The sequence below is a fragment of the Halictus rubicundus genome, chromosome 5 (assembly GCF_050948215.1).
Source record: "Halictus rubicundus isolate RS-2024b chromosome 5, iyHalRubi1_principal, whole genome shotgun sequence".
Lineage (NCBI taxonomy): Eukaryota > Metazoa > Arthropoda > Insecta > Hymenoptera > Halictidae > Halictus > Halictus rubicundus.
This window is the reverse complement of record NC_135153.1, coordinates 8,958,903-8,974,129: the sequence shown is the minus strand read 5'-3', so window position 1 is coordinate 8,974,129 and position 15,227 is coordinate 8,958,903. Positions and strand designations below refer to the sequence as shown.

General features: G+C 38.5%; 4 protein-coding genes across 5 annotated transcripts; 1 reads left to right on the top strand and 3 right to left on the bottom strand.

Moving 5' to 3' along the window:
• Nucleotides 1–1,006: 1,006 nt before the first annotated feature.
• Nucleotides 1,007–2,967, bottom strand: Rae1 (ribonucleic acid export 1). Its single transcript, XM_076788151.1, has 6 exons — nucleotides 2,539–2,967; nucleotides 2,280–2,453; nucleotides 2,139–2,210; nucleotides 1,781–2,062; nucleotides 1,502–1,696; nucleotides 1,007–1,323 (listed from the first exon to the last, which is right to left on the bottom strand). Exons 1-6 carry the CDS (start codon nucleotides 2,794–2,796, stop codon nucleotides 1,237–1,239), a joined length of 1,068 nt encoding a protein of 355 aa, XP_076644266.1. The 5' UTR covers nucleotides 2,797–2,967; the 3' UTR covers nucleotides 1,007–1,236.
• A 507-nt stretch (nucleotides 2,968–3,474) lies between these two features.
• On the bottom strand, nucleotides 3,475–5,424 carry LOC143354236 (uncharacterized). The gene is made up of 5 exons (XM_076788150.1): nucleotides 4,868–5,424; nucleotides 4,592–4,731; nucleotides 4,382–4,506; nucleotides 4,169–4,308; nucleotides 3,475–4,100 (listed from the first exon to the last, which is right to left on the bottom strand). Exons 1-5 carry the CDS (start codon nucleotides 4,875–4,877, stop codon nucleotides 3,616–3,618), a joined length of 900 nt encoding a protein of 299 aa, XP_076644265.1. The 5' UTR covers nucleotides 4,878–5,424; the 3' UTR covers nucleotides 3,475–3,615.
• Nucleotides 5,425–6,050: 626 nt separating this feature from the next.
• On the top strand, nucleotides 6,051–10,071 carry LOC143354233 (uncharacterized). Its single transcript, XM_076788146.1, has 3 exons — nucleotides 6,051–8,605; nucleotides 8,695–8,749; nucleotides 8,822–10,071. Exons 1-3 carry the CDS (start codon nucleotides 8,585–8,587, stop codon nucleotides 10,057–10,059), a joined length of 1,314 nt encoding a protein of 437 aa, XP_076644261.1. The 5' UTR covers nucleotides 6,051–8,584; the 3' UTR covers nucleotides 10,060–10,071.
• Nucleotide 10,072: 1 nt separating this feature from the next.
• On the bottom strand, nucleotides 10,073–15,200 carry LOC143354232 (lisH domain-containing protein ARMC9). Of its 2 annotated transcripts, none has more exons than XM_076788145.1 (18): nucleotides 15,078–15,200; nucleotides 14,738–14,911; nucleotides 14,550–14,679; nucleotides 14,414–14,493; nucleotides 14,057–14,290; nucleotides 13,811–13,998; nucleotides 13,393–13,723; nucleotides 13,152–13,325; nucleotides 12,822–13,070; nucleotides 12,434–12,745; nucleotides 12,222–12,349; nucleotides 12,061–12,145; nucleotides 11,762–12,000; nucleotides 11,567–11,693; nucleotides 11,187–11,458; nucleotides 10,968–11,047; nucleotides 10,550–10,580; nucleotides 10,073–10,373 (listed from the first exon to the last, which is right to left on the bottom strand). In XM_076788145.1, the coding sequence occupies exons 1-18, from the start codon at nucleotides 15,135–15,137 to the stop codon at nucleotides 10,256–10,258; spliced, it is 3,012 nt and encodes a 1,003-aa protein (XP_076644260.1). In that variant the 5' UTR covers nucleotides 15,138–15,200; the 3' UTR covers nucleotides 10,073–10,255. The 2 variants fall into 2 exon arrangements, with proteins under 2 accessions (XP_076644260.1, XP_076644259.1); XM_076788144.1 differs by having other exon boundaries at nucleotides 11,762–12,015; nucleotides 14,414–14,481.
• Nucleotides 15,201–15,227: the final 27 nt, after the last annotated feature.

Below are 15,227 nucleotides of genomic sequence, written 5' to 3'. Positions count from 1 at the left end.
TCGAGTTTCACATCATTAAATCGTTAAAGAAAATCGTCGCTCTTGATAGCGTCTCTTCTTCGAAAAGACAAAGTATTCTTTACCTTAATTAGTATCAAATTAAATTTTACTTTGAGAAGTTCATTATTAAACTCGACGGGCAGACTATTACTCCTAAGAACTCTTTTTCTATTTTGATAGGGAGTTGGTGTGTTTTACTATAATATTTGTTGAAATCAAAACAAAGAAAAATTGGAATCATATTTAGTTTAAAAGGGAAGATAGAATAAAACAAGAAGATCAACTTCATTTATGTCTTAATTTTGAGGTACTTTAAAAGAATATTTACAAGAATTATTTTTTTACATTTTTACGATTGTGAAAGAAAGAAACTAATTAAGACTCTTCTTCTTCTTGCATGTATATATAACTTTGTACAATGGGCTTATGTGACAAAGTAATAAAAAAAGATACACAAAGAAAATGTAAACTAGAATTGTATTACATACATATATATATCTCCAGATCTAAGTATATGTTTTAGGTCTTTATTGATTGTAAGCAGGCATTCAAATAGCCAAATCTGCAATTTCAGAAAAGCAGAGGCGCCTGCTAGCAGATTTGCAGCAGACGTAGACCGAAATCTGTTATGCCATCTAGCGACGGTTTTGGTAACTTGCTAGCGCTAGAGCTCATGCTTGTATTTGTATATACGCACTATTTATCGTTGAAATTAAAATGGCAGGAGTTACTTCTCATCTCATCATTTCGTTATGCTAGCGAGTCGCCAACACCGTCGCTAGGTGGCGTAACAGATTTGATGCCAGGGTCCAGTGGTTGTCTTTTGGAAATCTCTTGCCAATCTAGCAGCAAATTACTTACTGGAAACAGGAGTTCGAACAGAGCACGCGGTAGACCGGTCGATTATGAAATAAAATATCCTCACGCTGGCTGGTTTTGGTTCCTGGAAATTGCTATGTTGTAAGCATACTCGTAATGCTTTAGCATTGAGAGAAGAAACGAGTGATTCTGGTCTTGCAAGGAAATTTACTGGTGCCCTTAGTCTTACATATATATATATATATATTTATACATATCAAAACTATTTACAATTTACTATAGTAAAATAGGAAAGCTTGTTGTATAACAGAAAAATGGAAAAAGGTAAATAATTATTGAATAAAAAACTTGTGTCTTCAAATACTTTATAAATTAAAAAAAAACAACTTAGTTAGATTAAAAAACGCTCCTGTTGTCTTATGGTGTTGCTTTAGCTTTCAATTCTTCGAAGCACGGTCTAAGGAATATGGAGTTTTTCTTCCCTGGATTATAATACTCGTGACCCTGTAAAGATTAACGATATTATAATATCATTGAGTATAAACAACAATGTCTTTTAGTACCAATGATACGATTATACAGTAAAGTGGTAAAGGCTATTCAGATTTCTACGACGATCAATTTTCTTCGATCCTCGTTACCTAAGCTTATCATTGTCTTCTTATTAACCGAGAAACGTTACCTTGGACCAATCGTAGGATACGGCGTATGCAAATATTTGACCATTGTGATTGAAGCAACATCTGGTAATAGGCTGTTCCATAGGATCGGAGGATTTCAATTTAGTTCGCGAGTCTTTGTCCCAAAATCCAAAAGTACCGTCAGCTCCAACAGTGGCAACAGTGCCGTGAACTGGATGAAACGCAATATCATTAACCTACGGTAGAAAAGATTCATTATTGTTAGAATATCTCCGACTACTGTTTCATATGATAAAATATAATTTTGGAACAGTGCTAACCGCATAAATATCTTGATATCCATTGGGTGTGCCATTTACTCTATGACACTTGAAAGTGAAATTCTCCTTTGCGCTTAAATTCAAATGATGTATTGCGACCCGACCTTCCGTACTGCCTATCGCGAAACCAGTAGGAACTTTCTTCTTGTCTCTAAAAATTGCAACGCATCTATATTGATACTTCAGATTTAATTCTACTGTTTTGTATTCTCTCGGAGTGCCTTCCAATTGGTAAACGATTAGTCCACGTCCTGCAGTTCCCACTACTGCCATTGGATAATCCTAAAACAAATAGAAACAAAACGTATTCGTATTGAAAGGCACAAATGGCAAAGAAAAGCAGAAAGTGGATACTTACAACATCCGCGCAATAACATCTTTCGATCAAGTTGATAGTCATTGCTGGCTTTGGACTCCTTAGGTCCCAAAACTGAAAAAAAAAGTCAGTGGAAGAAGACTAGCGTGTAAAATGTTACAAATGATAGAAACTAGAACACACTCTTAACGTTTTATCCCAGGAACCTGTCATAAGGCACGAATATGTACTAGCTTTAATCCAATAGCAATCTTTGATGGGTGCATCGTGTGCAGCAACCTGTACACTCTGATTTGACCCCAAGTCCCAACATTTTGCTGTTTTATCGCAAGATGCCATGAATACCTTAGTCCCATCCTATTTCAGAGGGAAGAGTTACATATTAAGCAAAGAAAATTTGAAGAAATTCAAAGAAAATTGTAAACAACAACATTGAACTTACGTCGCTCCAACAAACGTCGAGTACAGGTTCGGACATGGATTGCATGGATTTAGGAACCGTCTTACCGGATTGTTCGACTTCCCAGCAACGGACATTGCAATCCCACGAACCGGCTACCAAAAAGTTTTGTGGAATAGAAGCAGGGCTGAACGCGAGACTGGACACGGAATCGTCAGGGGGAGAGACAACCTCAAAGTCCTGCATTGGATTGGAGGTGTTTGTTGTGCCGGTTCGCAATCCACTACTTTGGTTGAACATATTCCTTCAATTTCACCTTATCAATCTCCACTGTACAGAAAACAACGTTGTCGTTGATCAGGGCTTAAATCACATGCAATACCTGTTTACGCTAAACATTCAAGCAACGTTTATCATCAGGAGTTTACATTATTTGCTATACTAGTTGAGTAATACCAAGGCTGTGCATGTATACATACATGAACGAAATGGAGAGTTTTAAGATGGCTAAAATAACACGGGAAACATGAACGCACTGCTGTTCGTTTGTAATGCGAATGCGTTCACAAGTCTGTCTGGTTACAAGTTACAATAGAATAGATAACGGGATATCCCAAAAATATTGTACCCTTGAAAGGGTTAATTCCTGGGATCATTTGAGGTAAGTTTTCCTTTACCAAAATGTTCGTCGCGGTTTATTAAGGAGTTATTAACGAAAAACGCGGACCAATCAGAGCGCTGCTACAACAGAGCGTGGTGTTGACGTTGGCTGAGCCGGAATCCGTCTGCTGTAGTCGAGCACTGATTGGTCCGCGTTTTTCATTAGTAACTTCTTAACCTATTTAAGTGCAACATTTTTGGAACACCCTGTATAGGTACGGTGCAACTTCGCACGCTTCAAATTCAAATATTGCCGCGTTTTCCAGTGCTCCGCAAAAAAGGATAGAAATATCGATTTAAAAAGAAATGCTTCTTCAATGTATTTCTTAAAATTATTTTTTAACATTGAGGATTCTTTTATTACATTGATTTCACAACAATTGCGTGCAACAGCAGAAATATTTTATATTTTACATTAAAAATATTGTAAAAGATACACTGTACATCGGTAGCAATTTTTTACCTCCCAACGTGTTCTTCAATATCGCAAATAACTAAAGCTTCGTAGTTTAGACAAGGTTCTTCCTTGCCATCCACAGGTACGTAACATACTTGGTGATTCGGTTGAATTTTTCCAATGTAATATACATCTTTAAGCAACACTCTACCTATAAAAAGCGCATAGCCGTCCTCCGATTCGCCTGCAGGAAGAGCATTTAGTGGAATATTACCGTCCCACGACTGTATCCAGCTCACGTTTTCGGCGCATAGTACTTGAAATTCTTTTTTATTGTACGACGATCCACCCCACGCGATTGAACACAAATTATTTCTTACGCTTCCAGGCGTAAGAGAATCTCTGTGATGAGCACGACCTACGCACAAACCATCTTTCGAAGCGATAGTAACATTTCGTGGAAGACCAAGGGACTCGTTATAATCTACCCATAAGCTGGCTGTATCGACCAGTTGTTGTCTGACGACTGTACTTGTACATTGGGATTCTAAAATTAAAGGACGAATATCTTTTTAGATATGATCTTATCCTATACATTAAGTTCGAAAAGCGCACCTTCTATAAAAAATTCCCCCGTAGCACCCCACGCTGTACCAACTCCTATATAATTTATAACAAATGGGTTCGGGTCTTTGTACGACATTAAAATTTCTCCGTTCTGATGTCCCACGTTCAGAAGTCCATCGCACAGCCATCTACAAGTATTAACGCATACTTATATTCGATCTTGTCTTTTGTACAAAGTATCGGAAAGCTTGGAATCCTTACTGTATCCAAAGATTGCAGATTTGTTCGTTATTTAATATATTTTTGCTTTCAACTTCCGCCAAAGCAGGTTCTTCGCTATTTTTCTTTATCGCAGACATGGTATTTTCCCATCCCCCGATAACGATCTGAACAACACAATACGACTAGATTTATCTCCAAAAATGAAAAACGACCCTCGATGCTTCCAGAAGAATGTAACTAGTAACGTACCTCGTACATATTAGAATCGGAACCCAAGTGTGTACGTAAACATATTCTTGCATCGTGATCAGCCTTTATACGCAAATTAATACGAGATTTTGTGATAGGGAAATAACGATACTCTAAACTGTTTGGCGTGGTAATACCGACTGAAAAAATGTAAATACCATTGTTGTACTTTAATTTTGGTATATTGTTATCTATAGTTGACGTTAAAAGAATTTGCAGTTCAATCCTAATGAATTAATTCATAGACATGAACAAATTTTCTGTCGACATACTCACGGAAACTCATGGTTGTTTTCGTGAAAGAATTAACGACTTCGTGTTATTTTCTCACGCAGTTAAGCGTGAATAGACAGCGAATTGATGAACCCTTTGAACTCGGTACTGCATCAGTTGGTTCGTACCAAGTCGTTTAACCTGGTTGTAACTGAAGAATATGGCAACAAAGTAGTCATATTTTCCAGGTTATTCAAAATATCGGGTACGTATTTATATGGTTTTGATTAGTATAGGAAAAAGTGTGCAGCACTGTTGTGCTTTGACATTATTAGCAACGTTGGCTTCCGGTAATTGACTTCTTCAAGTAGAACAGAGAAAAACTAACGAAACAAACTTCGACAGCTAAGAACAAACAGCGTTAATTGGATTATCAAAACGTAAATGCAGATTCTTGACTTTGTGAATTTGCTGTACGCAAGATCTCAACCAGAAAAACCAATGCGATCGATTCTGACATATGTAATATGTATAACATTCCATGAACATACAGGAATGAAACTTGAACACGTTTCAGATTTCAGACAGATGTTTTCAACAATTGCGCACTGTCCAAGCACAGTGTAGGCAGAGAGGAAATGAGAGTGCTCACGCTCGGGGTTTTAGTGTCCCCACTTTTCCTGCATCATCTTTTTAGCCTGGAACAGAACCTGCATCAACTTTTTAGCCTGGACCAGAACTGCATCATCTTTTTAGGCTGTATTAGATCCTGTATCATCTTTTAGGCTGGATCAGAGCCTACATAGAAGAGCCTCTTTTAACATAGAAGTAGCATCCACTCTGGCATTATTTGGAATCCGCTGCTAATGATGCAGGTAAGATGATGCAGGTTCTGGTCCAGGCTAAAAATTAGACTAGAGGGCAGCACTATACCGGGGACACTAAAATCCCAGGCGTGAACACTCTCATTACTTCTCTGTCCTAGGCTCTCCCTAGGGGAATGGCGACACTGGGTATACATAATTCTTCGAACATACTTTTTTGATAACGCGACCAATTGTCAACTTTGAATAGTAATTAGTCGTTGAAGCTAGAGAAACCGTACAAAATGTACGAAATCGTAAATTAAAATGAATTTTAAATTATCGAGTACTATCGAAAGTCTCGAGAATTAGCGCACGCATGCGCGATGGAAACAGCGATTTTATCAACAAGGATTCAATTTGAATTTTTGAATCACGGGATAAGAAGAAAATGTGTTTTCTTGCTCAGTCTTGCTCTCTTTTTTTCTGAATGAACACGAAATGATTTCAGAGCAATTCGTCCACGCATCCCAGGAATACATAGATCGCGAACCATCGACAACTGGTATAACCACATACCGGTCCACAACTTTCGCAGCAGACATCTTCTGGCTTCGAAAGTGTAACGCACCTGCGCGTACTTACACGCGCTGAATCGTACCGGATTCTTTTGGAAATATTCAACATGGCGAAGAGTTCCGAGTGACAATAATGAATAAAACAACAATTTTATCGATAGTCGGATCGAAAAAGTTCATGTTTATTATAGGAAAAAATAGATGGAATCGAACAAGTACGGATGAACAGGCATTGTCCAACTGCTTATTCGCGAGGAACGCGACGATTTATATGCACCGACGTCAAAGAGGCGCCCGCTCGGAATTAGTTTAACGTGCACTTTCCATTTTCATTTTACTTTCTTCGTATTGTACTTTGCGTTGTTACGCGTACCCAACTTTTACTGTTCGGGGCATCGCGCGACGTAGCGTTCTCTTATAATGCAACACAAGTATCTCCTATAATGCGACACAAGCATATGTAATCTATTTCTGTAGAGAATCTAACAAGTAACACGGCACCTCGCATCGACATACAAGTAGATAATACGTAGATGCTTTCTACCGTTAATCTTCTACTAAACAGCCTTAAATAGAAGTGTTTATTGATTTCTGTTGGTTTGCAGGTGGTACAGGGTTGAACAATGTCCTAGGTCCTAGGTCATGGTCGTCAACGTATTCGAATTCGCTTGATTGGCTCACGGTCGACGTACGTTTTAATGAGGCGCGTGTGTGGAAAGTAGAAAGCATTGCGAAAGATAATGACCAATGACAAGGGTGCATGCACGCACAGAGTCATTCTGGCTTTCATGTTCCGGAGCGGCGCGGCATAACGTGCAATCATTCTTTCTTGATCTACATACGAGCAGCTACGTATACAGTTTAGCCCATTTTTAGGTCGCCGTAAACGTAAACTCTGTAACTTCGCGTACTCTTATCTTCGAGATCGTATGCACGATCGTATGCGAAGTAATCACCAATGACCAGCTTCGAACCTACGGTTTCCGTTATGTCGATTGGATCGATCAAGTTGCATTTTGCATGACTGGAATCAATGCATTGTCCACATCTGCATGCGCATTTCGAAAGATTGCTCGGCGCAGATTCGGACTCGATAGAGTATAGAGAGAGAGAGAGAAAAACTTTCCTTTGGACGAAAGGCGATTTGTATTCATGGCGTTCCTGCGTTTTATGCAGGATACGAGCTCCGTCGAGCTTCGTCGGGTCTCGCCGAGCCTACACTCTTTCCCGATGTTTACGAATTTCGATCTCTTGCCTCGTCTCGCCTCGCCTCACCTCGGTGAGATCTTCTCGAGCATTTTCTATCGGCGCGTTTTAAAATAGGAGCACGTCGGGTTTTAAGCAGGCTGTTCCCGACGATTGCGAAAACAGCCGTTTTTCTCTTTACCACTGGAAAGAATGGAGTTCCCGATAATCGGGAATAGAGAAACCGTATTTGATACTTTGAACCGGTTCGTGTGCCGAATCGAGACTATACCATTGTACCGTTACAACGATTAGATCGCGTGAGAAGAACGGTGCTCGACGGCTCACTGTGCGAACGACAATATTGCGTAACAAGGATCATCCAATCCTCTGTCGTGATCCATATTTTCGATCAAGTTCAACGAGCTTCCTTCGCCTTTGCTTATCCTTTTAGGGATTCGTTTGACCTCTCTCTTGCTCGAGCTACTATAATATGTATAATGCACATATATTAATGTTATAACATGCAATTGTGCTCGCAATACCACATAATATTATTCGACTTTGTTTAGTAAATGAAAGCGATCCACGTACCGTGACAAACGCGAACCTACTAACCTTGACAATGCATAGAAATCGGGTCGCCGCGTATGCGCGAAATTCGCTTTCGATCAAGCCGATTCTATATGAAAAACGTTAATCGGATAATTCGAAGCTATGGAGAATATAACTTGTATTCTAAACCGGAGGGATGAGTTTTACGGCGACGTTCGTTGCAATGACGATGGCGATGCCGATGGCAGGTTCGATTTAATCTCGCAACCGGTACCTCGTGAAAGGGACACTTTTCTATATGTATTAAAAAGTCTAATTACGGCTAGGTAGGTCATGCCGCTCATAGTTCACTATGAATAGTCAGGCACACGACTGACCCATTGCTTTCCCCGTAAAAGTGAAGAGTTAAATCAGGTTGACTCTTTCTCCCTGCTCTGTATGGTCGAGTACCAACCAATGTCGTATCAGTATGTGCGCATCAAGATCGCTTTTACCTTTTTGCGAGCGAGGAGGGATTCCTAGGAGTATAAAACCGTAAAGAACAGATTCGCATGCCAGTATGTGTGTAGTTTGAATTTAGCGAAGGATCGTCGGGTTCGCAGCGGGTTCGTAGCACGCGTACCACGTAGCCCGTCTTCTAATCCAGGACCTGCCCTGTCATGGCGAAAAGAATTTCGCTCGTGAGTACCAAATTATCGCGAACCTCTGCTACTTCCCTCTATACGAAACTTCTAATCTTTCCCCTGTATTCTATATGTATTAACTTTAGAATGCGGTGATACTCGGCAGCATCTTGTTGGCGCGCGCCGAACCACCGGTCACCAGTACGTATTCCCATCGAGAGAACCGAACTTAACGGAACATGGATTGTCTACTTTGCTCTTTGTCTGCCGCAGGTTACTCTATTACGGGGGACAACGCCTTCGAGTACAACAGTAACATCATCAAAGACGGCCAAAGAGAGAACACGGACTATTACTCCGGCAGCGGAAGCAGCGGACACTCGTTGAACAACGCCAGAAGCCAAAGCAGCCTCGAAGACAGTCTAAGAGGGAATTCTTACAATGGATTCTCGCAGAACACGCAAAACTCTGGTTTCCAAGGATTCTCGAGTAACGCGCGGGATTATCGCGACAATCTCGGCGCGAGCACCTACTTCATGAACGATCCCGTCGTCCAGTCGACGTTCGACAGCTACACGAGCGTTAACACCAATAACAACAACAACAATAACAATAATGGGGACTCCAGCTTCGCCGGGTACACTCAGAGCGTGGATCAAACGGGATCCGAGTTCAACCAATTTTCCAACGTGAAACACAAAAGCCCAGGATACACGAGATTCGCCGACAACTTGTCCGGAGCCACCAACACCGGAAGCTTTCCCGAACTGACCTCCGAGAGTTCGTCTTTCAGAGATTATTCCGCGGACGCGTTCAGGAGTCATATCGCGGGAGGATACGTGGAGGGAGATCAAGCCTTCAACAGAGAACCTAGCAGCTTGTTCAACGGTCCAAGCACCGATTACTCTTACGGAAAACACAAGGAAAGCATGTTTGGTGCTGGTAACGGCAACAAGTACGCGAACGACGTGTACTCTCTTCATCCCGAGACTCGCTACGTGCGAGGCAACCATGGAAACGGGGGAAGGGATTATGTTTCTTCGATGTACGTGCCAATGTCTGCCAGTAGCTTGCTCGGTAACTTGAGAGGAACCTCCGATCCTTACGGTTCAGGGAAATATAGCAAATACAACAAGTACCTAGGAGACTATGCTGGCTTGAATTATCTGTCGAAGGATCCGGAACCCGATTATTCGCTCGGTAACTACGGGAAAGGGAAGGTAGCGGCAACGGCAACGGCAACGGCGTTTAAAGAGAGCAGGCCAAACGGTTATACCGCTCAGTCTTATCTCAGCGGACCGTCCCATCTAACTAAAATTGCTGGAAGTTACAAAGGTAAACCGAGCTACATGAGCTACTCGAGCAGCTCTCCCGTTGGGTACGCTACAATGCCCAGTCTACATGGTACTTACAACGGTAACAGCTACACGGACAGTCCCATGCTTAGAAGATATCGAAGCAGTAGTGGACACGTTCCTGGACATGGGAGTATGTATTCAGGTTATTATTAACGGTCTATGCGTGTCACATGTGATGAAAATGTTGTATTTTGTACATATTTATTGTATGTCTATTTAAAATTAATTAAAACCATTGTTGTTTACATGCTGCTGTTGTTGTTGTGTTGTTTAAAATAAAGTTATTTGAAAAATGACGCGTTTATTCATGATTTCCGTGAGTTGAACTGAACTTTTGAGCTGAATGAGATCATTGAGGTGTCCTAGGGAGCTTCGGTTTAGCCAGAAACGCATCTTCCGTATCAAATTCGATTTCCTGAGTATACGAAGTATTGTCGCTTACGGCTTTATTGTCATCGCTGGCATTCCTAAAAACAAATTCGTGTCTTAACAAATATACTATGTTTAAATATAAAGATATGTCAACCTTTGTAGAAAAATACGTTGCGTATAGTTGTGCATGTGCGTGATTCCGAAACGGTGCAATGTGCAGAAATTTGAAGATTAAACGGTGCGCTATGATAACGTTATTGTCTTGACTCACAGCGATGCTATACTGCTGAGTTTCTCCATGACTGAAACAGAAGAATCGGTACAATCGATTAGTACAATGTGCAAAGTTGTTGTAAGTCGTAGTTTTAGTCGAAGCACTGCAACCTTGCCTGCAATCGTGCAGAACGTGCACGACAGCGCTCTTCAATCATTTTCGTTCATTTTTTCGCACGATCATGAAAGGAGCCCGTCATCGAAGTATAATTAACGACTTGTTACTCGGGCATTTGTAACTTTCATTTGCTCCAATTTCCCAAGATTACGATCGAATGTACTTTTAAAAGAAAGTTGCAGTGCTTTCACCATTTCCAACTTATTTAGGAACCAGCTATACCACTTAAAACTATGCGTTATTGTTTATCGTAGTTTCAATTTTATAAAAGCAAGGAAATTACACAAAATAATCTCACCCGTTGAATCGGCTACGCTTCCAACGTCATTCTCATCCAAATTCATCGAAGATGCAAGCGTTGTTTTACTATATTTCCCACTAAAAAAAGTGTCAATTAAATTTTATTATTTATACAAATAGAATTACTCAACAAAAATGGCGTGATGTTAATAATAGCTAAATGTAATTATTAAACATCCCGTCACATTATGGTCACGTTTCACGAATAACGACGAACTTTAACAATTGATTTCCATACAAATATTCGGCGCTTTCAAAATCTTTGTGTAGAGAATTCGTATAATTTGTCACTTTTAAATGTCTATTTACTGAACCGTTGTTTGTAAACTTTTTATCATTCGATGGATTCGTATTAATTTGTTTATCGACCTTTCCCAAATTTCTTTCGGTGCAATTGTTAGTTAGAAGTTCCGAACTTTCTAAAGTAGTGGTTGCATCGGAAAGAAAATTCCATTTTTCGTTTATTCTTTGTTTATGAATTTGTTGAGCCTTGAAAGTATTAATATCATTAAAAATAGCATAAAATATTTCTTTAATATACGTGAAAGTTCAATTGAATGCATTTCGACGAAAACACAGAATCCTCGAATTAAATACCTTGTGCACAGAAACTAGTTTAGTGCTGGGTGCATGGAATTTTGAGCTTAAATATGTTTCTTTCATTGATTCTTCTACCGTCGTAATATTCTTTTTGTTCTTTACTTGATACTCTTTATCTACGAATCTTCTCAAACGATAGCAACTTGATTAGATACTTAGTTACAAAGAAGATAATTGCTACCGTAACGATACCTTTGTAAATGTTGTCCATTCGATACCGACGTATGTTCATAATGCAAACTCTTAACTTGCCCTCCGTCATCGTGTATAAAAGATTGCGACAATATTTCCAAATTGATTTCTTTATCGTCAGAACTCTTTCGAGATGTCGCGTAGCACGATGCGAGCAACGTTTCTCCACACAATTCACCATAGTTATTCTTTACCGGGTCATTTTCTTCTAAATCATTTTCCATCACGTCGAATTCTTCCTGAAGGGAAACATCCTGCTTAAAAACATTAAACAAATCGATAGAAAAATCAATACCTACGTCATCGTTATCCGCGACTTCTTCAATTTCTGTTTTAATAATAATTTCACCTCTGTGTATTTTCAAGATATGCTCCAAGTGGTCCCTATTATTCATATTTTTGTTCAATTCTTTAATTTTCCAATGACACATATTTTACCGAATGCATCAATAAAATTTACCTTACTTCACCGTCTTTGTATTTGATATATTGTTCTAATATGCGCGAAAACTTCATCTTCTTTGCTTCTTCGTTAATGGAGTGATTTGTTAGAAAATGATTTAAAGCTCCAGTAATGTATGGTAAAATCTAACACGTAAATTCAACATTAAAATCATTGTTATCGACTGTTCTCTGTTTAAAAAAAATATACAATTAACTCGTATCGCTTACAGAGGAACGATCCGTTAACAGTAAATCAGTTAATGTCGATATGAGTAAAGATGCCAACGTAGATGCTCTTCTTCGAGCAATTTGATGCAACGACAGGTTCATTAACAGAGCTGTAGCGTACTCCAGTCGGTAAATATCCATAACGCGATGATGAACGTGTAAATGGCGAATCAGCCATTCTACTAATCCATTTTCTATCATATATATCCTTTGCTGTTTACGCAATGATAGTTTTTGCAGCATTGCAATCATCATATTACAGGTAAATGTATCTATGTCGTTATCATAAGTGCTATTTAGGCACTTGAATACCTAGAGAATTGATCTCGTTAGATAATATTAGATTAGTGACTTGAAATAACATTATAAATACTTGAATTGAACATACCACATCGACTGCAGTGGAATCAAACGACAAATAATCTCGTCCACATCTAAACGATGCTAATGCGTTTAACAATCTTGTGGTTGATTGTTGCAACGGGTGGGGCATACTAATATTGTCCGGAATTAGTAAATATGGCAGAATAGACGTACCTTTGTAGCTTGCAATTCGTCCGTAAAGCCCCAAGAGGTCTTTACTTATGTACTCGTGTAATGCCTCCTCTTTCTCTCCAGGCTGACCGCGTGTTATTTTCTAATCGTATAATGCATATTTATCTCAACATGTTCGGTTGAATACTGTGAAGTATTAATGGACAAATAGTTACTACCTTACCCTTCTCAGTGCTTGCAATAGAAACAATTTAGTTTTGATACTTCCGTTTATCAAGTGCAACTTAATCTTCTTAAAGTTTAATAATTTTGGAGGTACAGGTGTGATATACGACTTAGTTTGATCGACTATTTTCATCTGAGAATGGGATTTCGCTAATAATGCTTCCGAAGAGCACTGCGCACATAGAACAGAACAGTAAATATAACATACTCGCACGAATGTTAATACGGTTGTTACTTACATATGAATTGTCTTTTATATTTTGATTAAATAAATCTGGAAAAATTTGAATGCAGGTTTCTAACATAGCTTGGAAGTCAATAGTTTGGCCCTTCACTGAGTTTTCTAAAACGTTCGTTAGAACTCTCGCGATGCTCATTAATTTATGGTAATCAGCATGAAGTTTATGAAATCTTGTCTTTAATTTTTCATAATTAGATTGAACAGTATACAAGTGAGACTTTGTTATGGTTAATTCCTCAGTACATTGTGCTAATTTTTTATTATTTCTCAACAGCGACGAATGCAAGCCTTCTTCTGTGGAAGAAATCGTTGATATTGTCTGCACGCTTCTATAAAAATGGAAATGTTAGGCCAACCATTAAATTTCTAATACATTTTGCGACTACCACAAGGAATAATATGGAATTGTTACTAACTTGAATTTCCGAGCATACTTTGTGTTATCGGACAAACTATATTGCTCTTCAAGTTCATCGTCTTCTATAAACAGTGGGATGTTTCTATCATTTGGTACGATTGGTACATTTCTCTTTTCAGGTATTTTATTAGCAATAGAATCTTCTTTCCTCGAGCCTATATCATTGTACTTACTATCTCTGAAATTCTTAAGATTTAACATGTAAGTAGTACCACTCTTTAAACGATTTATTAATTTTACTCACTTGTAGTTTACACTCCTCAAGAAATAGGAGTAAACTTTCTGTCAGCTCGTCGACCCATTTTTTTTCAAATACTTTGGACAAGCTTGGTTCTGCATATGGTTCCTCGGTAAAAAGTAAGGCAACAAAGGGTTTTAATTCTGTATCATCTTCCAGTTCTTTACCAGTTGAATTCAAAAATTCACGTAAATGTTCCATACACTCATACATATCCTTCTTTAATTCGATCATAGAATCCTGTGTATTATTAAATGTATAGTCATTTGTACAAGGTATCCTCTAGTTTTAGCAAAAAACATTATAAGACATGTTTGAGACATGGACAAGTAAAACATATACTTATATTAACTCTTATGTTACCTCCTGATTCTCAAGACTGTGGTGACTCAAAGAGGATATAGACTTAATTGTATTTGTTTGCATTTTATCTATAAGAATTACTGTAATTACATATAGCACTGTATTAATATAGAATAGAATCTCAAATTAGTTTTACCTTGCTCTTTACAAGATCGTGAAAGCATTGTACGTTGTGGTAATATTGCAAAATAAACATGTAGATTCAACGTTAACACTTTATATGCTCTGGTTTCTTTAACATCTTCAGGTATCAACGAGTTCCATATCTGAAAATAAATCATATTTTTATATATTGCGTTAGGCTCAAGGCTGGTAATTTTATACATTGAAAAAGTTTCTCCAGTCTCCTGATTTGAAGGCCATCAATATCCATTGAGAAGAAGTCAAATAGTTCTCGATGTCGGATCTCAAAGCTTTAGGGAAATTCTTAAAATTCCTTGTTTCAACCTCAGCTAGCAATGTTTCAGCAGTATTTTCCAACTTATGATCTAGAAGAAACTATAGAAAACATTTAATAGAGTTTGAAAAATTTATATACTACTTAAGTACTATATACTTAATACTGAATGCAAAAACTTGAATACACACATACGCACACGCACCCACGCATACATATATGCACGTGTACATACAGTTCCATGGTGTATGTATTTTCAAAATATACCTGATGAATTAGTTTTAAATTCTTATTATCCACTTGATCAATTATGTGATTTTTATCCATTTTGCGCGAACAACGTTGAATTACTTTCGTTAATTTATATTTCTAAATGGTTTTGGTTTTTCACATGATAACATGGAGGATATTTCCTTG